Here is a 25,744-nt window from a genome sequence, read left to right on the forward strand (position 1 = left end):
TACCCTACCCTTTCTTTCAGGCTAAGGAGTAGGGAGGCAAGGCCCATAGGGTTTTCTTCCCCCCTCTCAGAGAAGAGAAAGCCCATTATTATTTTTCCTTTTTCAGGTTTTTGTTGTTTGGCAGTGCTCCATGGAACTCGATTTTAATCTCATTTTCAACAATAAGGGGATCCATTTCATCACCGAGTTGACAATGTGGGACAAAAATCGGGTTTGAAAACTGCTCAACTAAGAGTAAGACAAAAAATATGTAAGATGGAGCAACTGGCCTAATCAAATTTCATTTTCAAAACACAGTTTGTCTGAAAAGGTCCCATACCACTATGGCTTCTGCCAAAATTAAAATTATATTTTCATAGTTGTATTCAAATTGTTTCGAGACTTAGAGATATGTTCAATACAGTGAATGTGCCATTTGCTCTGTCAGTATGTCGATCGAGCGCTCCACCATTCTCTACTTTCCACGGCTGATCAACGGATTGATCAACACGATCCTTCTTGATGCCCAAATTCATGAATGTTGTCGTCCTCTTCGACGAGTTAGCTCCATAAACCACCAGCTCTTCTGGCCAGCCCAAGTATATCGACGTCTTCTAAAAATCACGCCGAAATCATGACAGCATTTACAATTTTACTCTAGTGTTTGTCTTACATACAGCTGTTAGCATCATCTCCACGCTCTAGTCCGAGATGTTGAAGCTTTAGACTGGGACTGCTGCCTCCTACCACTGGTTATGCCACTGTCGCTGGCACTACCTCCAACAAGATTGTCGTGAGCTTCGGAAAACTCTCTATTCCATGAATTCAAGGGGATCAGATAACTATCGTCCTTGATGCTCTTCCTCTGCTCCTCGTGGCGTTTCACATTCTCGGATATCTGATGCAAGGTTTTGTTTATCTTTGCAATCCCTCTTTCAACTGGTTCTACCACATGAGAAACTGTATACTTCATGTCATCAACCATCTGAAACAACAAACAGCAGAGTGACCATTGATACGAAGAAATGAGTTTTAAATGAAACAGAGAAAAGGCATAAGATATTAGGATTAACTACTCACAATTTCTCCACTTCCAAAAATCACATCACGAACACTCTGGGGGAAATTCAGGCGCTTTTCTCTCTCATCGTGCCGTGCCACTGCCAAATGCACTCTGGTTGTTCTTTCACAATCACGTACCTCTTCTGGATCGGGAGGTGCTCCCAGAGATGCATAGTCAGTCATTACAGCAACATTCCGAACACATCTTTCTCCACGTTTGTAAGGTACAGCTGGAAATACATAAAGGTGGACTACAGCAGCAACACCCATCTGTTTAACAAGTTTGAAATCAAACCCCACTGAACTTCAGGATCTTATTTGGAACAAATCTTCTACGCATTGAACATCAATGAGAACTTACACCATACATGTACACAAAGGACCTACTCAGAATGCTCAGCTCATGTATCATAAACCATCATATGCATAGAAGTCTGACCGGTTGTGGAGTAATTTTTCATAGTACTGTTTAAAACTGACTCAAAATTCTCATAAGATAATGATGATCCAGACAATGAAAATTTGTACCAAAAAAAAATTGCTAAATTAATGTACACAATTATCCAGTCTTGTGAACACTCTCAGCTTTTTATTGTTCATAGTACTGTAGCTGCTTCTTTAATAGCATAATGTTTTTTTGTGTTCTTACTTGGTTATCATGGACTGGTGAGATTAAATTATAATGAAGGATAGAAACTAATGAATTAGGGTTTAAGGAGTTCTATCCACAGATATATGGGGTTTAAATATAACTACAATACTCTTTTATACCTTACTATGAAGGATAACCTTTATTTCTCTAGTTCTTTTAAGAACTTTTGTGGCTTACGCTACTGTTAACAAGAAGAGGATTTTCCTTCGTTTTGCTTTAAAAAACATGGTATGATTACAATTTAAGTCGAGTCTGATTTATAATAGAACAACTTAGAACAACCCAACTAGAATAACTTGATCTCCAATGAGATCCTGGGTTTCTTCTAATCATCCACAACATTAGTCCAACTCATCAATATGTCTCTTCCTTTCGGAACTCAATTTAAGCTTTCAATTTAATTCAAGCATTAATATGTCAAATGTTAAAGACATGTCAGGTCTTCAAGCTCTGCAACACCGAACATAATACAATTCAACAGCACATTTAAATGATTAGTTATTAGTCATAACCCACCTCTATGCATATGATGTAGTCTTGTATCCGAGTTTTCAGCTCCTGAGCCAATGACCCTTTGAAGGCACCCATAGAGAAAAGAAATGCAACAGCGATTCCTTGCCACCATGTCAAGAACACAATGGACTTAAAAGTCAGAAACTTTGCCAAGGGTTTAATGGGTTGTAATTTGTCTTTAATGACAGAGTAAAACTGCACAAGGCAGTATAGGGCCCATGTCTGACTAAAATTTAGAACAACTGCCAAGTAAGGATAGCTGCAAGCAAACAAAATTAATTCAGAACAATATATATGGAAAGTACAGCAGAAACAAGTGCAACACTACAAAAAACTTGTAATAAAAACTACAGATGCGAGTAAGTCATCCTATGCAAGCACAAACATTTGTCCTCAAGAAAGTGATTATGTGGAAGTGTGTGCGTGTGTGGATCAAGCATCAATACATAAGGCCTCAACCTATCACCTAAGAAGACATGAATAATTGGCTACTAGTAACGGTCAGACAAACAAGCTTTCAGACCTAAATGATACAGAAGCAAATATCTTACCCATATCTCCCATCAAATTTCCCCTCTCCATAAACACCAAAAGACTCAAGAATCATTGCTAGCAAAGCGCAGATCAATTTCAGTATCATCTGAAAAATAATGAGAAGACCAAATAAGGCTGAAAATTTTCAAGGAGATAGAATGATAAAAAAAATTTCAGCAGGAAAACGAGTACGTACATACTGAACGATGCCAATTTTAACAGCATAGTAGAATGCGGAGCCAAGAGGCCAGTCTCCTAAGAGGCAATTCAGTGGGAAAGGATGCTCTACAACTCCATAAGCATAAGATTCTTTCAAAAGAGGTGTGCTCGAGTCGACTATGCTTTGACTCTCCATAAATTCAATTGTCCTCTCCTCGCCACCTTTACATAGAAAAATGTATGTCCACAAAAAGGAGGCAAATTGTTTCAGGTTTACATTATTAAACACGTTCAACAAACTTGGTTATTTTCTTAGGAACAACTTATCTACCTATAAATTTTCATTAATGTGTGCATTGCACACACAAGAATAGCACTAAGGAAAAAAGATACTGATTAACGTCACTATGTGTGGTAAGTACTTGATAATCACAGAGGATTCAACATTCACATTTTGGTTACATACCTAAGCACGCTATCAGGTATCTCTCAAAACAATATAGTGCAAAAGCCTCATAGCAGTCCCGAATTGCTTCGCAATTGAAGGCCGCATTGGAGTCCAACAGTGACAAAAACTGCAGCCAAAAGCATTATTACCCACAACAACTAATTAATCCACAAAATGTTAAATACTAATAATTAAGAGCAGCAGTACAAACTGGATACCTCAAAAGACTAAAAGCAGACATATGCCAAGAAAAACGAAAGGACCAACTATATGTAGATATATTACTTTTGTGATACAGTATCCAACAATAAGAGCAGACTTCAAATATTGAATATCTTTACAACTGTAGACAAAGGACCAATTATGAATAAATATTATGCCTGTCATAACTCTAGGATTTGCTGTCAAAAAGCAATTCCTGTGTCTAAGATACATTGCCAAATTATCTCCAGTTTTAACAAGTAACAGAAATAGAACTGACTTTTTACAGAGTGAGGTAACAACATAATCTTGCAAAAGAAATGAAATACATCTGACTTCACAGTCTGTCTTTGTATCATTTCAATAAGTTGGTATTACGTAACTAATATATTGCAATTGGATCCCTATACTTATCAACATATCTGGCATACTACCATTTTTCTTTCATAACACACAACCAAACATAACTTCTTCCTATACATCCATTTGAAGTTGTAGCCTTCCAAAGAGGACCCTGCCAATACTCCATCTGGTACACATTCCAGAGGTCATTTGAGCTCCATTTCTATACTAATAACATGTCATAACTTTAATAGCAAACTTATTTACTTGAAAAGAATTCCATTAACTGTTATTCTCATACTAAATTTGTAACTATTCGCTAACTAATTGAGGAGGGTAAAGTAGTAAAATGCCTTCTATTTAAACTACCCTTGAACTGTATGTGTATTCTCAGTAACCCCCCACCACCCCCAACACCCCCCCCCCCCCCCCCCAAAAAAAAACATACAAAAAACAAAACTCAAGCTGTTCTCAATATATTAAAATGAAAGGTTGATTTATAAAAATACAAATAATTATACTTCTACAGAATTTCACGAAAAACTAGCATACAACTGAAGAAAGTGATAGCAGAATGTACAGTCATACCGATTCCAGTGCATAGACAGGAACCATCAAAATGAGACCAATCAGAAACTTCTGCTCCTGAAAATAGATAAAAGGAAAAGAAAAAAAAATGCCAGAAAAGATGAATCAAAGTTATCTTTAGATATAGAAGCAATCTAAATTTCTCAGGAGGAATACAAAGATCAGACCTCTGGCTGATTATAAGCAGCTAAATGCTCGAAGATAAGGTACATGGAGAGAAGAAGAGCAACAAGTACAAAAATGCTAGCACTGAGGATTGGCCAGCTGAAAGCTGCTGATGATTCAGCACCAAGGTTGAGTGACCACATTTCTCCTAATCTGCTCGAGGACTCGACTAGGGATATAAAGAAAAAGGAAGAACATAAAATGCCCCTCCATCCCATTGAGTTAGAGTCTCAAAATATATGGTTAAACTTGAGCCAATTGGACGTGCTTTATAATTTTGGTTAGCCTTTGAGGATGTAAGGAAGAAGCATCCAGGGAAAACGAGAATCTGTAAGAAATGGAGCATTTTAATTAATGTGAAAAGTACAAGCATTACTATTTAACAGTCAGGAAACAAATATCATAATGAATACTAATCTCTTAACTCGTGATATTTCAGGTGAAATATTCAGAGATGCATAATACATGAACTAATTCCAACATTATACCATGATTAAAGCGAAAGGTGCACTTAAATGTCTTGCATCAACATCACTCTTCATTACAAGCATCATGCAAACCCAAACAAGATAAATGTCAGGAAGTGATAAGTTCATATCACTACATGCAAAAGTCTATAGATTGCTTCATAAGGCATGATATCCTCGGGTTGGAGTTTCTCAACCCATGTCTATCTGCAAACATTTAGTTTGGGTTAAAAACAAATATAACCTCAAGTTACTTATCCTTTGCCAAAATTTCCCAAAATGCGGGTTGGATTCAGGTTGGTCAGGCTCATCCAACTAACCGAATGCCCATTCCTAGTTGTCGTCAAGGCTTGCACGAAAATTACAGAGCCTAAAGTAATAACCTGGCACCTTACCAGCACTACAGAATTTATAATTTCTATCATTAATACACAATACTAGACCTCTAATACACATAAAATCAACACAAAACACAGTGATTGGTACACTAATCAGTATCGAATATTAACCATTTAATATTTTTTCCCATATTGTAACACATTTTACTAACAAAAATTAATTTTCTAAGCAGCCAGACAAATTTATTTCCATCACCAAAACCTCTAACTTCCACAAGCAGAATATTAAAATAAATAAATAAATAAAACAGCAATTAATTCACATTCGTCACTAAAAATCAAAGGATAAACCCTAAAACTCGCATCACAGAGAAAATTATCAACCTGTGCGAAAGAATTGAAAAGGGACCAGAAATAGTCATAATTCTTGAAGACGAAAAAAGGAAAGGAAAATATTTCTTAAAAGGATATGAGAACAAGGGTTAGATACGAACCTGTGCTTGGGATTTTCCCGGGAAAATTTGACGGTGAAATTATCTTCCGCGAAAATCGAAAGGAAAATTATAATTCGTCCCCGGAAAAAAGACGTTTCCCCTTTTGCTTCGGCCGTTGGGGAAGACCATCGTAGAGTTGTATTTTTATTTTTTAAATTTAATATTAAATAAAGAAACACGAGTAAGATTCACACGGCAGTGACCTAAGTTTTGTGACAGCTTTACATCTGACGGTGACAGCATTACGTCTGGTAGTGGCTTATGATGGTGCGGCTTTCGTATGGAAGAGCTGATTGTCCGTGATTTAAACATGCTAACACGATATACGATGGTACATAAAAAATACCCGACGAGCATCCGGTTTCTTAAAGATGGATAACGTTCGGTTGGGACAGGGTAACTTTATTTCCACGCAAGCAATTGCACGTGGCAAGATCTCACTCCGGTTTCCACGTCAGTTCCGCGCGTGGCAAGAAATGTAGAAAAATTAAATAGCCGGGGGGGAATTTACAGATAAATAAAATTTGAGGAGAATTATTAGCTGAATTTAAAATTTAGGAGTAAATTGACAGTGGATTATAAATTTAGGGAATTTTTTGACAAAGGGGTCTATGTTTTTTTTCCAGTTATCTCTTTTCTATAGATGTATTTAGTTTTTTGAGTAAATTGTAACAACAATTTCTTAACTAAAAATCAATTACCATTGGTCCTTCAACTTGAATCTTTAACGTTTTCACGTCAGCAGCATCGACGCATCCCTCCTCGGCCTCCAGTCTTTGATGTTTGCGGGTCTCTTGAATCCATGAATTGGAACAGTGCACGTGAAGAAGCCTAGGAGTTTTGTTTTTCAAAGCCCTGTGCACCGCTGCGTCAGGTTGCGGGTAGTGATGCCTAGAGCAGAAGCAGATGTAGCATTCGGCCTTGGGGTGATCAAAGCAGCTCGGAATTCTTCGGATAGTTCTGGAGATGTTACTGCCTTATGGGTCACTCATCGTCTCGAGGAACTTGAGTTGATGCAATGGAAATATCGTGTGCTGAATTAATAGGGCAATAGATTTTAGGCGGTTTGGTGATTAAAAGCCATTTCTTTATGTCAACCCAGTCCTGTGGCTAGATAATTTTTGTTTCTCTTCTTTCCTTCCGAGGAGGGGATCAATGTCATAGAGACCGTAAAAAAAAATATGGAGTATTTGGAACTAACAGAAGATTAGGCGCAAAACCAAGCACAGTATCGTCAAGGCCGTTCTTGAGATTTTGGAGGCCTTGTGCGAGACTAAAACGGAGGCTCTTGCATGGTCTAAAATTTTAGTTGCTATATTTTCTTTTATATTTTTATTTTTTGTTGTGTATAAATTGATATAACGCAAAATAAAAAAAATAAAGAAAAATGAAGCATAGTGTGGTACTGTGGTGGTCATGTACCTATATGCGTTCTCTATGTTTTTTGTTCGAATCTCCTTATTTTTTAAATATAAAAAGCATGATGTGATGACTATGTACCTATCATATCACTATACAAATATCATAATCTGAACCATTCATGCTCTTCTTATCATCTAGATTTCATCTCAAGAAAAATTATGAGTTAAACGAATCACTGGTTATGATATTAGTAGCATCTTATAATGAACATTTTTTATTGCATTTTTTCTCACGCCCTAAAGTGAGGATGATTCTCTCACTCCCCCTCTCCTATTGATTGCGATTAAATTAGTTAAAATTTTGAGATTCATGTTTTAAACAATTAAAGCAACTTAATCTAACGATAGGTGTAGTTGTACTATAATTTTCTTTTTGATATGGATGACTGAATAATCTTCAAATGGAATGAAACATAGATGACTTTTAAACGGTGACCAAAAAAATAAATGATTCTAATTATGAAATGTATTCTATTAAATGATATCATATAAGAAAGAGGGGTTTTAAAGATTATATCATATTTAAGAATTTTAATTTATTATGATATTTCTAACTACAAATTTATTAGCAAAATTATCTTTTGTAATGAAAGATTTTTTTTTTATTTTTATTTTTTTATTTTTTGAACAATATAATGAAAGAAACTAAACTACAAATATTTAAAAATGGAAAAAATAGTGTAGCTCAAAAATCCCAAAATAGTTACCCCGCACATGCCATATATATATATATATATATATATATGAGAAAGTAGGAAGTTGAACCTGTAAATTACCACATGGAAGTATCAGTGCTTGACAACCATGCTATGAAAGCATCTATATATTATTTCCCAGCTTATATATATATAGAAAAAATTTAGAGTTCAGGGGCCTATGCGGTCGCACTCCTCACACCCCTCAGGACGGGCCCTGAGTACCGTCCTAAGATTCATACATAAGATCCCACTTAGTGAAATAAAACGTGATTGTTGTTATTTTTAACCTTAGCTACACCAAATTTTACATCTTGATGGTCAGTGTGTGGAATTAAGTGACTAATCTCGACTCACGGCATGAATGGGTAATTGCATTTGCAATGTTGAATCACAACATTACTGGTGCGATCACATCCATGGATGAGTGAGGGATTTGTTGAGGACCTATGAACATCAATGGATGGGCTAGCGTCACACACATACACGTGATTGTCACGTCCACATGTAACTGACGCTAGCATATTCCGCATAAATGTTATGCTTGTGTATTTCCGATATCGGAAGTTTTTGTTTGGAAATGAACCAATAGTACTTCAAAGTGGACTTTGGTGAGTTGTTATTTTCAATCTCCAAATTTGTATTCCAATATCCACTATTATTAGACCAAAATGGACTGAAGAAGAGCATTCCAATATTTTAGTTGAAGGCTGCCAAATTTGGTTGGCTTGGATCATTGCCCAATTTGGTCGGCTTGGATCATTGCCCAATATTTAAATGCTACAATGATCTGTGATTGGTAGCTAGATTGTAATTATCTAGCTACCGCTATTGTATTAATCTAACACAAACAATGATTACACGACTGAAAGTATTTTAGATAAAACTGTTTTTAAAATCAAATTTTAATAAAAATATAAATTAATTTTAGAAAAACATTTAGAGTGCTAAAAATACATATTATCTGCTTTTTGGTAGAAGCATTTTAAAGTACTGCTAGAATCTAAAAATATTTTCTTTAAAAGAACTTTCAGTCATTTAAAACGCTTACTAAATTATCCTAAAAATTGTCTGAGATTTTCTCTATCAGCATACTCTTTTTTATTTCCAAACGCAACCATTTTCCCAGAAAAAGAATAATAAGGTGGTGAGGGAAAAAATTAAATAAAAATATCAAATGCGACCAATGAAAACAAAAAAAATGCCGTAACAGTCATTAAGTTATTAACAGATAAAATCAAGAAATTAATGGAATATAGCATCTCCGGTCAAAAACTTGAGTCTTTGAATTTTCATGTCAGCATTGACGCCTCCCTCCAAGGTTGGACATCCCATTCCAACTCCAACGACCACCTTCATCTTCATCTGTCACTCTTTGGCAATTCGCACTCCTCCATCTCTTATTTAAGCTGAAGAAGAAGAAGAAGAAGAAGGAGAAGAAGTTCGAGCTCCCTCACGTGGGCGGAAAGAGGTGACTTTTCTTTAGCTCTCAGCCGTTCTTGTTTCCTACTCGGTACTGAGAGCTCTGTTATGTTTGATTTCGGCAGTTGCGGTTTAGGTTTGGCTTAATTACGTTTTTACAACTCTATTTAATACTGGGTTTTAGGGTTCTCGGATTTCTCCTCTTTGCTCTTCTTCATATCCGATTTCAATGATGTTTCGGGTGATTTTTCTTCAAAATTTGGGAATTTTCCATCTGTTCATCCGATCGGCAAAGTATATAGTTATCTAAAGTTGGGAAAGTGGCCTCTTTCGTCACTCGAATTCGGTGTTGGATTGAGAAGTAGTTATCAACTTTAATATAGGTTTGTATTTGCAATGAGTTCTTTTGAAAAGAATGAAACCGATTTGGAAGGTGGAAAATTGCAAAAAGATGGAGATAAAGCACCTACCCATAAGGTGGTTAAGATACAGAATAAGGCATTATTGTCTGGCCTTGCATATTGCCTGTCGTCGTGCAGCATGATATTAGTTAACAAATTCGTCCTTTCGAGCTACAACTTTGATGCTGGAATTTCTCTGATGCTGTACCAGGTAACAATTGTGATCGATTTTGTTTGCATAAAAAGAGTGTTTTACTCAACTCTATTTGATCGAATAGTTATTTGTTGAAATCTAACTATCTCATGTTGCTAATGTGGATGCAGAACCTAGTCTCGGTTATAATCGTTTCTGTGTTGAGTTTTACCGGCATCATATCAACGGAGCCACTAACATGGAGATTGGTTAAGGTCTGGTTGCCTGTGAATGTTATATTCGTTGGGATGCTCATTACAAGCATGTTTAGGTATGCAATAGGTAGAGTATTTCCTATTTTAGTTCATCTTGGTGCATAATGGCTGTAGGTAAAGTTTAAGTAGTTGGTCTACAAGAGCTAATATCAAATATTACATTCGATGCCAGAGGCATCTTGTTTACATGCAAAATTTCATCTTGATGTTTTATTAAACACCACTTAACAAGCAATCTACTAGGTTGGTGATACTTGTACTTAAATTGTTGTTACATAAAAACCTTCTATGAATCTTAAACTGAAGTTCGATGTAATTACCTTTCATGTAAGTATTCTTGGGTCTTTAATTCATGCAGATCTAAATTAATCTTTTTCTGCACATTATGTCAACCATTCAGTGCATTTTTTGTATTCTACAACTAGACAAGCAAGGATGTGTTTTTGATCATCTGATTAGGCTCCTTAGGTAGTTGCTGTAGGGTGCACCCATTGTTGGTGTACAACAATTAAAACTCCATGGCCTCTTACTTTTCTCAACTCTAGTTAAATTCATGTTTGCAGCTTGAAGTACATCAATGTAGCGATGGTCACAGTCCTAAAGAATGTTACCAATGTGATAACTGCTGTTGGTGAAATGTATCTATTCCAGAAGCACCATGACAGCAGAGTATGGGCAGCACTTTTCCTAATGGTATGCTTGATAATTAGGAAAATGTCAATTTGAGATTCAGTTGTTCATAAATGTTTCAATTGGAATTTAAAACAATAATTCAACGTACTCTTTCGTCTTGCAATTGCTGGCTTGTTTCTTTTACCTGAGAGGTCTTGTCTTTCCTTTCTATGTTGTTATTTGTATCATCTTTTTTTACTTTTTTCTTGTTTTTTGAAGTTTTTATTCATATCTTAATTCCTAGGATTTATGTTAAAAACTACATGATGTGTGGGAAAAGAAATAAGTTTTCTCAAAAAAAATATATCATATATAATTCCTTTTTCTTTTTCTTTGGTTTGGAGCTTTTGCTTGGCAATGAATATACGAATTGAAAAGGGGAGTGCATACATGAGTGTAGTTAATTGTTTAAATTTTGGTTTTGATGAAACCAAGCCAAATCCATCAGGACAAATGCTTTACTGAGTTGACGAAAATATTGACTTCTAGGAGTCTGCACTTCTATCTTTGATGCATCATAGTAGTTCTCTAAATTTGGGGGTTGATGTCCCGTGGGGTAAGTGGATTTTGTGTGAGTGCACTTGCACACATGCATGCATGCTTGCATGTTCATAGAGATATTGTCCTTTATTTCCAAGATCATTTGTCACCAACCTTATGCTATTCTTGGGTATCTATAAGATTATATTTTTTGAGTTCTCATTTGATGATATGGTTTGACATGGTTTTGAATCTAACATTTGCAGATAATTTCAGCAATTTCTGGAGGAGTCACTGATTTATCTTTCCATGCCGTTGGCTATGCATGGCAATTTCTGAACTGTATCTTGACTGCATCATATTCTGTGAGTTCAATATGTTCAATACATTTTGGAGTGTCATTCTGTGTATAGTCTTTATTCCACCTCCCTCATCTGTGAGGACGTTTTTAGCAATAAGAATGATTAACCTAGTTTCTTTTATTTGAGAATATGACTTAGGAAGCTACATGATAATTTGGTTTTGGACCTACCTTGATGAGGATTATTTTCAGATCTAAGAAAAATTGAAGTCTTTAATTGTTAATTGTGGCCAGTACTAATTATGCACTTCCTTAGTGAAAGAAAAGGCAGTACTTACCAAATCTAATTGTAGACAATAAAAACCATGCTTATCAGGTGGAAAAACGGTATCCTTTACTGGATTTCTGGTTTGGTCCAAGACCATCTATATCAACTCAGTTTCTTTCTTATATATCAGAGGTCTTGTAGCCCTTCAAATATTGAGTTGATAAAATTTATACTTTATAGTGCAAAATCAACAAAGATTTCAGAAATGGACCTTAGGCTTCTGTCTGAAATCTGAGTGCTTTCTTGTAGTTTTTTGGTCTGTGACTCTGTGTCCCATTCGGTTAACTTGTTTTATGTTTTAATTGTTGAATAACTATTTTATTTTGACAGCTTACACTACGTAGAGTCATGGATACAGCAAAGCTGGTCACGAAATCTGGAAAGCTGAATGAGTTTTCAATGGTCTTGCTAAATAACACGCTTTCTCTACCTTTGGGGATTCTGCTTATTTTTGTTTTCAATGAAGTGGATTATCTCTTTACAACGTGAGTATTCATTTGTGATACTATTTCCCCACTTCTACCACTACACTCTTTCAACTGTGCTATAATGCTGTAACTATAGTTTTGACGATAAAGACAGGTGTTTGGAGTCTAAATGATTTGTTTACGTGTTATAAGTTTAGGCATTTCGATAGCTTAATGTGTGGGAGGATTATCAAAGCACTTTTTCTCTTATACAAGGTCATTCTGGTCAACGTAGTTCAAACTCTGGATGTTTCTGGAGAATTATAGAAGTATGGAAACTACTGCAATAGATAGACAAGTGTGAATCATATAGTGGAAAGGAATGACTTTCACACTCACATCGTCTTTAGAATCTGTCATATTGATGATTAAATTAAAATCTAGATGAGAGGTGTGGTGTGAAAGCTTGCAACTGCTATTTTATGATGTCATTCGGCAAGAGGGCCCGTTCCCGTTCCTCTTTCCCTTGTGAAATATTTGTCCAAGTTTGAAATCTTCCAGATGGATACCACTTCCTCTTAACATATGATACAATCATGGAAAAGTAAAGTATGCACGAAGTACTCCATAGTTTGTTCTTTCATTGTTGGTTTTACTAAGTTGTTTGTTTTCTACCTTAAAATGCAACTACTAGCTAATAACATGTATGCCAATCCATTTAGCTATGACTGAGGTCTAGAATCACTTTGTGGGATGTCTTGGGAATTAGGACCACGTTTACTTGTCAAAAGAAAAACAGGAAGGAGAAAATGTTAGGGTTGCGTTTCACATTGTTTTTCTTACAAATTTTCTTTCTTTTATCCTATTGAATCTAATGAAGGTTGAATCAAAATGCAGACCACTTTTGAGGTCTTCAACCTTCTGGTTGGTGATGACATTAAGTGGATTTTTGGGCCTTGCAATCAGCTTCACGTCTATGTGGTTTCTTCATCAAACAGGTGCCACCACATACAGGTAAGATAGAATGCAGCTGATACATAATATGATATCTATGGTTGTGACCTGGTTTAAGTGAGACTTTGATTACTCAACTTAAAGCTGGATACCTTACTCTTAGCTTTCAAATTTCCTCTTTTTTTTTTTTTTTTTTTTAAATAAACTAAATAAATTTTATATCCCCTTTTCCAGGCTGCATACTTTTTGACATCTAGCCTGATAGCTTATATTCGTGATTTATGTAGTTTCGATAATCATAGGATTCTTGTGTTTCACTTTGTCAGTTTCTCTGGCTTGCTTCTTGACTTTCCACTCCAGTTATGTAAATAAGAACTTGGAATTTGGAACTTTATTTTTTGCAAATTAAAAAAAAAAAAAAAAAAAAGGTAAAAAAAAAAAAAAGAACCTCGGACTTGGAAGTCAATTTAAGACAATCCCAGATTTATGTTTGTATGTGAAACCCTTCTCTTGTTGGCTTTGTGTTATTCGTTGGTTTAGCGTGATTACATTGCTATGCTTATTTTGAATCATAAGGTGTTAGTAATCCATTTAACTGGACATCTCTAATCACTGCTCAATCTCTGCAGCCTTGTTGGGTCGCTGAATAAGATCCCTCTATCTGTTGCCGGTATTCTACTTTTCAAAGTGCCGACCAGTTTAGAGAACTCTGCTAGCATTTTCTTTGGTAAGTTCTCTCCATCAAACAGGAAGAAGAATATGATGTACTAGACAACTTCGCAAATGCAAGCTTGAGTTTTCTAGCATTACCGATGAATTTTTTTCAATTTGTAGGTCTTGTGGCCGGAGTATTTTTCGCAAGAGCCAAAATGCGGGAGAGAGCTTAATCCTGAACATTGTAAGTTGTGTGGATTATCTTAATGACGTCCGAGTTTTTACTGGGTGAAAGCTGCATCTGGCTGCTTTAATATCTCATTCTTCAACTGTGGGAAACCGGTTATAGATTCTCATGAAGTCTCGTGAAGTGACGGAGAAAGGAGTGAAGAAGATTTTGCCCGTCGGAAAACTTCCATTCAACTTCATCAGGCCATCTGGATATGTTGTATTGTACCAAAAGGAATACCTTTACCCACTAATTCTTTTACCAGTCTGTAATTTGTACTGTAACTCATTCTTCTGTATCATCTTTGCAAATCTTTTTATAGAAACATGTTTTGCTAAATCGGGAGAAAAATTAGCTCTCCAAGATGATATTGAAATTATTTCGGTATCGGTTTGGTTATTTTTGGGATGTGACATGAAAGCACAACTTAGCTACCTGAAAATGCATAACCTTACTTCTGGTTTAGTGGAAGGGAACGTATTCAGAATGGATAAGTGTTTTTCTTTTTAGAAGCTATATAACTGTTCCGAGGGGAGGACGAGAGTTCGAACTCGAACATGATGGGTTGAAGATGAATGCTTTATCTACCGGGACAAATGCAATGCTTTCACCAATAGATTGAAAGTTAGTTTTTTTAAATAACGATATATTTACATTAAGAGGTGCAAGAATCAAACCTAAAATCTCATAAAGAGAAGTAAATGGGCATGCTCACATCTTGTTTTTCTTTCCATTATGTTTTTCTAATAGAAAGAATATTTCAGACTAAATGCATCTAAATTACAAGGAGAGACCAAAACATGATTTTGCTGCCAAAAAACATATTAAACTTATCTACACTAGTTTGCCCAAAAAAAAAACCTTTTCAACACTATTGGCAAATGAATCTGATCAAAATTTTCTGATTAAATGTTTTTCTCATTAGTAATTGTTCCAAGTCATACTAAACGGAGGACGAGAGTTTGAATTTGAACAACTATCGGTTAAAGATGAATGTTCTATCCACGGGGACAAATCCAATGCTTACACCATTAGATTAAAAATTAATTTTTTAACATAACGATATATTGATACTAAGGGTGTGAGAATCGAACTAAGACCCTACACATAGAAGTAAATAGTTGATAGGCATAACAGAAGTCATCACGTCTTATTCTTCTTTCCATTACGTTTTTCTTATAAAAAGGATATTTCAGACTAAATGCATCTAAATTACAGGGAGCGATCAAACTTGAATTCAAATGGGGGAGCACGACAACTTTTCTAACAGGTTGGCCAAGTCTAGTTAAAGCTTCAACATGACTTCGCTGCCAAAAAATTATATTCAAACTTATCGACACTATGCCAAATGAATCCGATCAAATTTATTTATAACGAGTAAAAAAAAAAGAGATGTCCATGTAACTTGAAGACTTAAACCAGCTAAGTAAATTCATATGGTCTTCTTTTTTTAATAAACTAATTTGCATAATTAATTACGCATAACTAGATGATTATATAAAGTTCAATAATTATCCTGCAGCAAGAAAACAAAGTCAAGTGCACTTATCTGTTAATATTATACTAATTAATAGTATAATCAGAATATAATTATGTTTGTGTACACGTATTATACACAGCAAGTACTCGGCAGCCTACCTCGATTACTTTTCTCTCAAATACATCCTCAAATAAGCCGATTCAAAGTATTTTCATAATATACATTTTTTAGTATAAGCGACAGAAAAATTTAAATCCACGACTTAGTAAATTAAAGAAAAATGAACTAACTATTTGGGCAATTCACCACTTGCCCTTCTAATACATTTTTCAAGAGGCTAATTTTATAATTGATGTAGTTACGTCTAAAATCGATAGTTTGACTCATACTTCGTGCACACAAAAAAGAGTGATGTTATTCCCACCCCAATGTCTTATCTTCCCACCCACCTTTTAATGAATTTTGTTTATTACAAATTTGTCCATTTGCAAATAGACTGATAAGGACATTAATTATCTTGTTTTGCTTCATTTAAAAATAAAAAAAATGTTTGGGTGTGGGAGACGATTTGTCTACCTTAAACCCTAACTCATATTTTCATCTCCTTTCATTCAGAGAAAGTAAAAAAATATCAACGGACTTAGAAGATGACCTTTTTATTGAACAGGTGGAAGTGATGCTTCTACGGAAAAAGTAGAAGATTATGTTTCTATTGAAAAGGTAGAAGAGTAATTTGTGTGTAGGTCATTTGAATTTTTCCATCGTATTTTTGAATTTGTCGTTGTCGAATTCTTTTGAATTTGGATACCTTTGTCGTTTCCATTTGAATTTGCAGACCCTAGTGGTTTTCATTCAGATATCATTTGTTATATTTTTTAAGAGACAATTTTATAATTTCATATGTATGTATATATTAAAGGTTATTTTGGGAATAATAGTGGGTGAGGAAATAACATTTTAATTTTTTAACTTTTTAAGGTGGGTGAGTGTGACATCCCGTCCCGGGATTTTTAAACGCATGTGTGAAATTACCTTTTTACCCCTAGTTTGTTTTTGTCGCGTTGTGGGTTGTTTTGTGTGGTGTGGCAAGTGTTGGACCACACACACACACACTCTCACACCCTGTCACACTTTCTCTGTCTCTGTCTCTGTCTCTCATCTCTCTCTCACCCTTCCCGTTCACCCTATTACGTACGGACAAACCCACAACCCACCAAATCCTCACAGATCGAGGAAACCAAGGACACCATTCAACTCGTGAGGTCGAGGCGAGCTCAGACATACCATTTTCAGGTAGGAACTCTAACGTTTTCACGTCGTTTCAACAATGGCCGATTTGGGTACTGTTCATGCAAAGTTTATACATTGAGTTTTTGGACTTTTAAAGCTTGTAGATGTGTTGGTGAGGTTCCCAGGAGCGTCGGAGTAGCTCGTTGGACGAATTTAGACGTCGGGAAGGCCTGGTTCGAAGTTGGCCGAGCTTGGAGTTTTTGGACAGGTATAATCTCTTAGTTTTAGCCCTTAAAACTTGTTGGGACATGTTCTACTAGTCTAGGGCTTTCGTTTGGTCCAAGAATCACGAAAAATGGATGAAAAATGAGCGAGAAAACCCAAGTTGCAGGTTTTCCCAGTTTCCGGCGCCGGCGACGTCGCCGGCGATCGAATGAAGAAGGCGACGGAATATTCCGTCAATTCTGACGGAATATTCCTAACGCCGTTAACGGATCCGGTTAGTTTTAACGGAATATTCCGTCAGTTTAACGGAATATTCCTGACGGCGTCTGTTGACACCGTCAGTGTGCCTGGCACGTGGCCGCGCGTGGGGGGCGCGTAGGTCCGTGCCTGTGCTGGCGCGTGGGGGCGCGTGCGGGGTCCAAAAATTATTTTAAAAATATGGTTGTGATCCCGAGGTTGTGTAGAGCACGTTGGTATATTCATTTGTCCATTTTGAGCATTGTATGAGAAGTTATTACGAGAAACGGGTTATGTGCTTTAAAGTTAACGTTTTTATAGTTATTTCGCATATAGGTGACACGTACCCCGAGGACGAGCGTGGTCACGCGAGGCAGGGGGGCTACGACCCTTCTACTTACCAGTGAGTGGGCTTTTGTTTTCCGTATATACCTATATACATTTATATTCCCAGAAATAGATTAAAAAGGGTAATTGATTTATGCCATGCACTTTATTATTATCGTTTATGCATCATTGCATGCTTTATTAGTGGCATACATATACATATGCATATTGGGTGCTGTGGACGCGCAGGTAAGTGCCAGGTAAGTGACATTCACGCTTATGTTTCAGTAGTGGTTTGAGATGCCTAGAGAGCTCATAACCTGCACCCCCGGTGTTAGTGCTCCCGCCCAGAGTAGGGCACAGTCCTTCACGTGATGTTCACCTCCCGCACCACACGCTCAGCTTGGGATCCAAGTTAGGTGCATAGGCCTGTCGTACAGACCACATTAGGTGGTTCCGACTCGTAGGTGACCCGCGATTAGTCGCACAGTCTTCACGTGATCGTAGCACTAGAGCGTATATATATGTTACACCCAGGCCTGTCGTACAGACCACCTTGAGTGGTTCCGACTCGTGGGCAGGTTCAGTTTAGAGTTGAGATTTGAGCTCTAGATGCAGCCGTACAGGTCATGTTAGGTGACTCCGGCTGCCAGATGTTATGACGTTGATATGATTTTATACCTGGGCATTTACATTCATATTATGGCTTTGGCATGGCATATCTTGAGCATGTTTGGCATACCCTTGAGCATTTTGGGCATACCTATACATACGTATATATGTTTATTCTCTGGGAAGTATACAGGTTTTACGGCGAGGGGTTAGAACGTATTTTGCTAAATGGTTTTCAAAGAGCTTTGTTTTGCCCACTCACGCTTTTGTTTTGCGCCCCTCCAGGTTCTAGTTGCTTAGCCGTTGCGGTGGTTTCCTTTGAGAGCTCTTCGGCGTTCTGACAGACACTTCATATTGTAGGGCTGCCTTCGGGCGTGCTACTGTTATCGTTTTATTTGGGTTGCTATAGACCTGCTCTGAACTTGTATCTCACTTACTAGCACTTATTCTAGTACTTTGTATGCTAGTTTTTAATTGTTCGTACTTTTATATTACTATTTTATTAGCTTCCGCACGTGCACATGGCTACGTCACCTTTGTGTGACGGCCAGCACGCTCCGATTTCGGTCGGGGTGTGTCAGTTTGGTATCAGAGCCTAGGTTTGGCAGTCCTGTGTCTGTGTGAGTATTCTAATGGTTTTGGTGTCTTCTGTCAGAACTATGCCGCCTCGTCGGGAACCCCGTCGCTCTTCTGAGCCTAGTTTCCCCGATATTACTCAGTTGGGGGAAGCTTTTGCTACAGCCCTTCAGGCAGTGATGCGCCCTCCCTAGAGGACTCCTCTGGAGACCATGTATAATTTGAAGTTGGATAAGTTTAAGGGCAGTGAGGGGCACGAGGGCGCAGAGCGCTGGCTAGAACATTTAGAGAAGACTTTCCGCGTGCTGCATAATCAGGGGAACTTGCCTGTGGAGAGGTGGGTCGAGACGACCTCGTGGTTTCTGGATACGGAGTCGGCAGCTTGGTGGGAGCAGGAGCTTCGTAGGTTGACTCCGGATCAGAGGATTGATTGGAATGTTTTTACTGAGTTGTTTAGGAGAAGGTATGTACCCCCTGAGTACATTGACCGAAAGAAGCAGGAGTTTACCGACCTGAAGCAGCGGAAGATGTCAGCGAATGAGTACTACCGGAAGTTTACGGACTTATCTCGTTATCACCCTGATGTCGCTGGTAATCCGGCAGAGATGCTCCGTCTTTTCCGTTTGGGCACCAGGAAGAAGTGGCGTTCTATGGCGTCTACTGTCCACAGCGAGACTTACAGGGACTTCTATGAGATACTGCTGAGGATCGAGGATTCGGAGAATATGTCGAGCGATACTGATGAAGAGAAGGATAGCAACCAGAAGAAAGATGACAAAGGAAAAGGTCAGGCATCGCTCGGACCCCGTCAGACTCAGAACTTCAAGAGAGGTGGAGCTAGTTCTAGTTCTTCGAGTGGTGGCTTCAGTGCCACTGGACAGGGTCGTGGGGGTAGATTTTCTGGTGGCGCTAGAGGCCAAAGGCAGGGCAATGGTGGGCGAGGCAGAGCCCCAGTTTGTCGTAGGTGTAACAACCGGCATTTCGGCGAGTGTAGACGCGGCAGCAACGGTTGCTTCACATGCGGACAGGTGGGACATAGAGCGGCGAATTGTCCCCAAGGTCAGCAGCAGCAGAAACCACAGCAGACCTTTATGCCACCGCCTGCACCACTCCAGCAGATCCAGGGTCCTAGTAGCTACGGCCAGACGAGTCGAGGTGGTGCTTACCACTATCAGGGTGATGCTGTCCCTTATGCTCCGGGGCAGTATCAGTACCCTCAGGATCCTTTTTCCCATGGTGGTTATCCCCAGTATTCAGGCGGCTATATGCCGTATCCTCCAGCTCCAGCGGGTGGTTCACAGTGGTATCAGGGAGGACAGTATCAGCAGGGGGAGATTGCCACTAGCAGTGCAGGGTCTTCGAGACAGTCGGGTCAGCCCAGTCAGGGGCGTGGTGCTCAGGGACGTGGCATTCAGGCGAGCAGAGGCCGAGGCGGGCGTCAGCAGGGACAGGGGCGTCTTCATAATATTTCTTTGCAGGACGCTCAGAACAACCCGGACTTGATTATGGGTACGTTGAACATTCTTGGTTGTTTCGCTAGAGTCTTAATTGATTGTGGAGCTACACATTCCGTAATTTCTCATACGTTTGCTCAAGTGACGCAACCTCGCCCCACACCTCTAGGGTATGATTTAGAGTTTGTTATGCCTAGAGGAGAGAGTTGTGTTGTAGATTGTGTGTATCCAGGATGTCCAGTGATCGTAGAGGGTGTTACTCTGTCAGCCGATCTTATCCCGTTAGATATTGTGGACTTTGATGTGATTTTGGGCACGGATTGGTTGCACTTCTATCGTGCCAACATTGACTGTTACGGGAAAGTAGTTACGTTGCACCGACCTGGACTACCTGTGGTTACTTTCGTGGGTGAGCAGAGTGGGGTGAGACATGGCGTTATTTCGGCGCTGCGAGCGAAGAAGTTGTTAACTAAGGGTTGTCAGGGGTATCTGGCTCATGTGGTGTTAGTTGAGGCCGCTCCGGGTAGAGTTGAGGATGTGAGAGTGGTCAGACACTTCCCTGATGTATTCCCTGAGGATTTACCTGGTTTACCCCCAGATCGAGACGTAGAGTTCACTATTGAATTACTTCCAGGTACCAATCCCATTTCTTTAACTCCTTATCGTATGGCTCCCGTGGAGTTGAGGGAATTGAAAGTTCAGCTGCAAGAGTTAGTGGATAAGGGATTTATCCAGCCTAGTACTTCGCCTTGGGGCGCTCCAGTGTTGTTTGTGAGGAAAAAGGATGGAACTTTGAGGCTGTGCATCGATTACAGGCAACTCAATCGGGTGACGATTAAAAACCGTTATCCATTGCCTCGTATCGATGATTTGTTCGATCAGCTGAGAGGTGCTTGTGTGTTTTCGAAGATAGACTTGAGGTCTGGGTACTATCAGCTGAAGATCAGTAAGGATGATGTCCCTAAGACGGCATTCAGAACTCGTTACGGTCATTACGAGTTTCTGGTTATGCCATTTGGGTTGACGAATGCACCAGCCGCCTTTATGGATTTGATGAACCGAGTATTCCAGCCTTACTTGGATAGATTTGTCATTGTCTTCATTGACGATATTCTGGTGTATTCTAAGTCGAAAGCGGAGCATGTTCGACATCTTACTTTGGTGTTGAAAAGGTTGAGGGAACACCAGTTATATGCTAAGTTTAGCAAGTGCCAGTTCTGGTTAGACCAAGTTGCATTCTTGGGGCATGTCATTTCTGTTCAGGGTATTTTGGTTGACCCTCAGAAGGTTGCAGCGGTAGAGAGCTGGGAACAACCGCGGACCGTCACCGAGGTGAGAAGTTTCCTTGGCTTGGCGGGGTATTATCGGAGATTCGTTAAGGATTTTTCGGTGATTGCCTTGCCGTTGACGAGGTTAACGAGGAAGGATGTTAAATTTGAGTGGGATGAGAGGTGTGAGCAGAGTTTTCAGCAGTTGAAGCATTGTCTCACTCATGCACCTGTTTTGGCACTTCCAGACGATAGTGGTGATTTCGAGGTTTATAGCGATGCTTCCTTGAATGGTCTGGGATGTGTATTGATGCAGCATGGTAGGGTGATTGCTTATGCTTCGCGGCAGTTAAAACCTCATGAGATGAATTACCCTACACATGATTTGGAGTTGGCTGCTATCATTTTTGCGTTGAAGTTGTGGAGACACTATCTTTACGGAGAGAAGTGCAGGATCTTTACAGATCACAAGAGTCTCCAGTATCTTTTTACACAGAAGGAGCTTAATCTTCGTCAGCGGAGGTGGTTGGAGTTGCTCAGTGATTACGATTGCACGATTGATTATCATCCTGGTCGTGCGAACGTAGTGGCTGATGCTCTTAGCAGGAAGTCACAGGGTCGCATTAATGCGTTGTACGCTAGCCGTATTCCTCTTTTGGCGGACTTGCGTGCTACGGGAGTAAGGTTAGAAGCGGAGGACAGAGATGTGGCTTTACTTGCTAATTTCCAAGTCAGGCCAATTTTGGTCGACCGGGTGCTTGAAGTTCAGGTAGCTGATCAGGAGACTCAAGAACTTATTCAAGCTAGAGAGCAAGGAAGGAGGCGAGACCTCAGAGTTCGCGATTCTGATGGCATGTTGATGCTAGGGGGTAGAATGTTCGTGCCTAATAGTGTGGAGTTGAAGAAAGAAATTCTCGATGAAGCACATATCTCGGCTTATGCCATGCATCCAGGAGCTACTAAAATGTATCATACCATTCGACCGTTTTATTATTGGCCGGGTATGAAGAGGGAGATAGCCGAGTATGTGAGCAGATGTGCTGTTTGTCAGCAAGTTAAAGCAGAGAGGAAGAAGCCGTTTGGGTTGTTGCAGCCGCTTCCCGTTCCAGAGTGGAAATGGGAAAATATCACCATGGATTTTGTGTACAAGTTGCCGCGTACACAAAATGGCTTTGACGGCATTTGGGTGATCGTTGATCGACTCACTAAATCGGCTCATTTTATTCCAGTGAGAGAGAAGTATTCTTTGAGCCGTTTAGCGGAGTTGTTCATCTCGAAGGTGGTGAAGTACCACGGTGTCCTTGTGAGCATTATTTCGGATCGAGATCCACGATTTACATCGAAGTTTTGGGTAGCTTTTCAGGAAGCTTTGGGCACAAGATTACTTTACAGTACGGCGTATCATCCACAGACAGACGGACAGTCAGAGAGAACTATTCAGACTTTGGAGGATATGCTGCGAGCTTCGGTGTTGCAGTTTAGTGATGCTTGGCACCAGCGGTTAGATTTGATGGAATTTGCTTACAACAACAGTTTTCATTCGAGCATTGGCATGGCGCCATTTGAGGCCTTGTATGGCAGAGCTTGTCGCACACCGTTGTGTTGGTCAGAGGTTGGAGAAAGAGTCTTAGTAGGTCCAGAGATTGTTGAGGAGACTACTCAGAACGTTCAGGTGATCAAGTCTAACCTGAAAGCAGCTCAGGACAGGCAGAAGAGTCTGGCGGATCGGCATGCTACGGACAGAACATATGACGTCGGAGATTGGGTATTTCTGAAACTTTCACCGTGGAGAGGTGTTGTGCGGTTCGGAAAGAAGGGGAAGTTGAGTCCCAGGTACATCGGACCATACGTGGTCACAGAACGAGTTGGTGAGGTAGCTTACAGGTTGGAGTTGCCTCCGGAGTTGGCTAGAGTGCATAATGTTTTTCACGTGTCTATGCTCCGACACTATGTTGCTGATCCATCTCACGTGATACCTCCTCAACCGCTTGAGATTAACCCAGATTTGACGTACGAGGAGGAGCCGGTGACGATACTAGATTGGAAAGAGAAGGTTTTGAGGAACAAGACGGTAAATTTAGTGAAGGTTCTGTGGAGGAATCATTCAGTTGAGGAAGCTACGTGGGAGACAGAAGATCGGATGAGAGATTTGTATCCTCGTTTGTTCTTTGACCACTAGGGGTTGTTACTGGGTTATTCTGAATTTCGGGACGAAATTCTTTTAAGGTGGGAAGGTTGTGACATCCCGTCCCGGGATTTTTAAACGCACGTGTGAAATTACCTTTTTACCCTTAGTTTGTTTTTGTCGCGTTGTGGGTTGTTTTGTGTGGTGTGGCAAGTGTTGGACCACACACACACACACTCTCACACCCTGTCACACTCTCTCTGTCTCTGTCTCTGTCTCTCATCTCTCTCTCACCCTTCCCGTTCACCCTATTACGTACGGACAAACCCACAACCCACCAAATCCTCACAGATCGAGGAAACCAAGGACACCATTCAACTCGTGAGGTCGAGGCGAGCTCAGACATACCATTTTCAGGTAGGAACTCTAACGTTTTCACGTCGTTTCAACAATGGCCGATTTGGGTACTGTTCATGCAAAGTTTATACATTGAGTTTTTGGACTTTTAAAGCTTGTAGATGTGTTGGTGAGGTTCCCAGGAGCGTCGGAGTAGCTCGTTGGACGAATTTGGACGTCGGGAAGGCCTGGTTCGAAGTTGGCCGAGCTTGGAGTTTTTGGACAGGTATAATCTCTTAGTTTTAGCCCTTAAAACTTGTTGGGACATGTTCTACTAGTCTAGGGCTTTCGTTTGGTTCAAGAATCACGAAAAATGGATGAAAAATGAGCGAGAAAACCCAAGTTGCAGGTTTTCCCAGTTTCCGTCGCCGGCGATCGAATGAAGAAGGCGACGGAATATTCCGTCAATTCTGACGGAATATTCCTAACGCCGTTAACGGATCCGGTTAGTTTTAACGGAATATTCCGTCAGTTTAACGGAATATTCCTGACGGCGTCTGTTGACACCGTCAGTGTGCCTGGCACGTGGCCGCGCGTGGGGGGCGCGTAGGTCCGTGCCTGTGCTGGCGCGTGGGGGCGCGTGCGGGGTCCAAAAATTATTTTAAAAATATGGTTGTGATCCCGAGGTTGTGTAGAGCACGTTGGTATATTCATTTGTCCATTTTGAGCATTGTATGAGAAGTTATTACGAGAAACGGGTTATGTGCTTTAAAGTTAACGTTTTTATAGTTATTTCGCATATAGGTGACACGTACCCCGAGGACGAGCGTGGTCACGCGAGGCAGGGGGGCTACGACCCTTCTACTTACCAGTGAGTGGGCTTTTGTTTTCCGTATATACCTATATACATTTATATTCCCAGAAATAGATTAAAAAGGGTAATTGATTTATGCCATGCACTTTATTATTATCGTTTATGCATCATTGCATGCTTTATTAGTGGCATACATATACATATGCATATTGGGTGCTGTGGACGCGCAGGTAAGTGCCAGGTAAGTGACATTCACGCTTATGTTTCAGTAGTGGTTTGAGATGCCTAGAGAGCTCATAACCTGCACCCCCGGTGTTAGTGCTCCCGCCCAGAGTAGGGCACAGTCCTTCACGTGATGTTCACCTCCCGCACCACACGCTCAGCTTGGGATCCAAGTTAGGTGCATAGGCCTGTCGTACAGACCACATTAGGTGGTTCCGACTCGTAGGTGACCCGCGATTAGTCGCACAGTCTTCACGTGATCGTAGCACTAGAGCGTATATATATGTTACACCCAGGCCTGTCGTACAGACCACCTTGAGTGGTTCCGACTCGTGGGCAGGTTCAGTTTAGAGTTGAGATTTGAGCTCTAGATGCAGCCGTACAGGTCATGTTAGGTGACTCCGGCTGCCAGATGTTATGACGTTGATATGATTTTATACCTGGGCATTTACATTCATATTATGGCTTTGGCATGGCATATCTTGAGCATGTTTGGCATACCCTTGAGCATTTTGGGCATACCT

The 25,744-nt window shown here is 39.7% G+C and overlaps 3 protein-coding genes across 8 annotated transcripts; 2 read left to right on the top strand and 1 right to left on the bottom strand.

Annotated features, from left to right (window-relative positions):
- Positions 1–251: 251 nt before the first annotated feature.
- On the bottom strand, positions 252–6,243 carry LOC137725488 (organic solute transporter ostalpha protein (DUF300)). 3 transcript variants are annotated; one of them, XM_088695068.1, is made up of 10 exons: positions 5,943–6,082; positions 5,132–5,179; positions 4,646–4,971; positions 4,479–4,535; positions 3,366–3,474; positions 2,937–3,121; positions 2,758–2,846; positions 2,210–2,465; positions 1,060–1,311; positions 252–964 (listed from the first exon to the last, which is right to left on the bottom strand). In XM_088695068.1, the coding sequence occupies exons 3-10, from the start codon at positions 4,859–4,861 to the stop codon at positions 668–670; spliced, it is 1,461 nt and encodes a 486-aa protein (XP_088551194.1). In that variant the 5' UTR covers positions 4,862–4,971; positions 5,132–5,179; positions 5,943–6,082; the 3' UTR covers positions 252–667. The 3 variants fall into 3 exon arrangements, with proteins under 3 accessions (XP_088551194.1, XP_088551195.1, XP_068320293.2); XM_088695069.1 differs by having other exon boundaries at positions 5,132–5,317; XM_068464192.2 differs by lacking the exon at positions 5,132–5,179 and having other exon boundaries at positions 5,943–6,243.
- Positions 6,244–9,173: 2,930 nt separating this feature from the next.
- Positions 9,174–14,653, top strand: LOC137725440 (GDP-mannose transporter GONST1). Of its 4 annotated transcripts, none has more exons than XM_068464118.2 (9): positions 9,174–9,529; positions 9,864–10,092; positions 10,206–10,345; positions 10,853–10,982; positions 11,708–11,806; positions 12,401–12,555; positions 13,375–13,491; positions 14,061–14,158; positions 14,266–14,653. In XM_068464118.2, exons 2-9 carry the CDS (start codon positions 9,877–9,879, stop codon positions 14,316–14,318), a joined length of 1,008 nt encoding a protein of 335 aa, XP_068320219.2. In that variant the 5' UTR covers positions 9,174–9,529; positions 9,864–9,876; the 3' UTR covers positions 14,319–14,653. The 4 variants fall into 4 exon arrangements, with proteins under 4 accessions (XP_068320219.2, XP_068320218.2, XP_068320220.2 ...); XM_068464117.2 differs by having other exon boundaries at positions 9,319–9,529; positions 9,665–10,092; XM_068464119.2 differs by having other exon boundaries at positions 9,345–9,529; positions 9,665–10,092; positions 10,206–10,289.
- Positions 14,654–19,084: 4,431 nt separating this feature from the next.
- Positions 19,085–25,059, top strand: LOC148697210 (uncharacterized). The gene is made up of 2 exons (XM_088693312.1): positions 19,085–20,510; positions 24,989–25,059. The coding sequence occupies exons 1-2, from the start codon at positions 19,214–19,216 to the stop codon at positions 25,057–25,059; spliced, it is 1,368 nt and encodes a 455-aa protein (XP_088549438.1). The 5' UTR covers positions 19,085–19,213.
- Positions 25,060–25,744: the final 685 nt, after the last annotated feature.

This window comes from Pyrus communis, chromosome 5 (assembly GCF_041283825.1).
Source record: "Pyrus communis isolate YQ-2024b chromosome 5, ASM4128382v1, whole genome shotgun sequence".
In the NCBI taxonomy this organism is placed as follows: Eukaryota; Viridiplantae; Streptophyta; class Magnoliopsida; order Rosales; family Rosaceae; genus Pyrus; species Pyrus communis.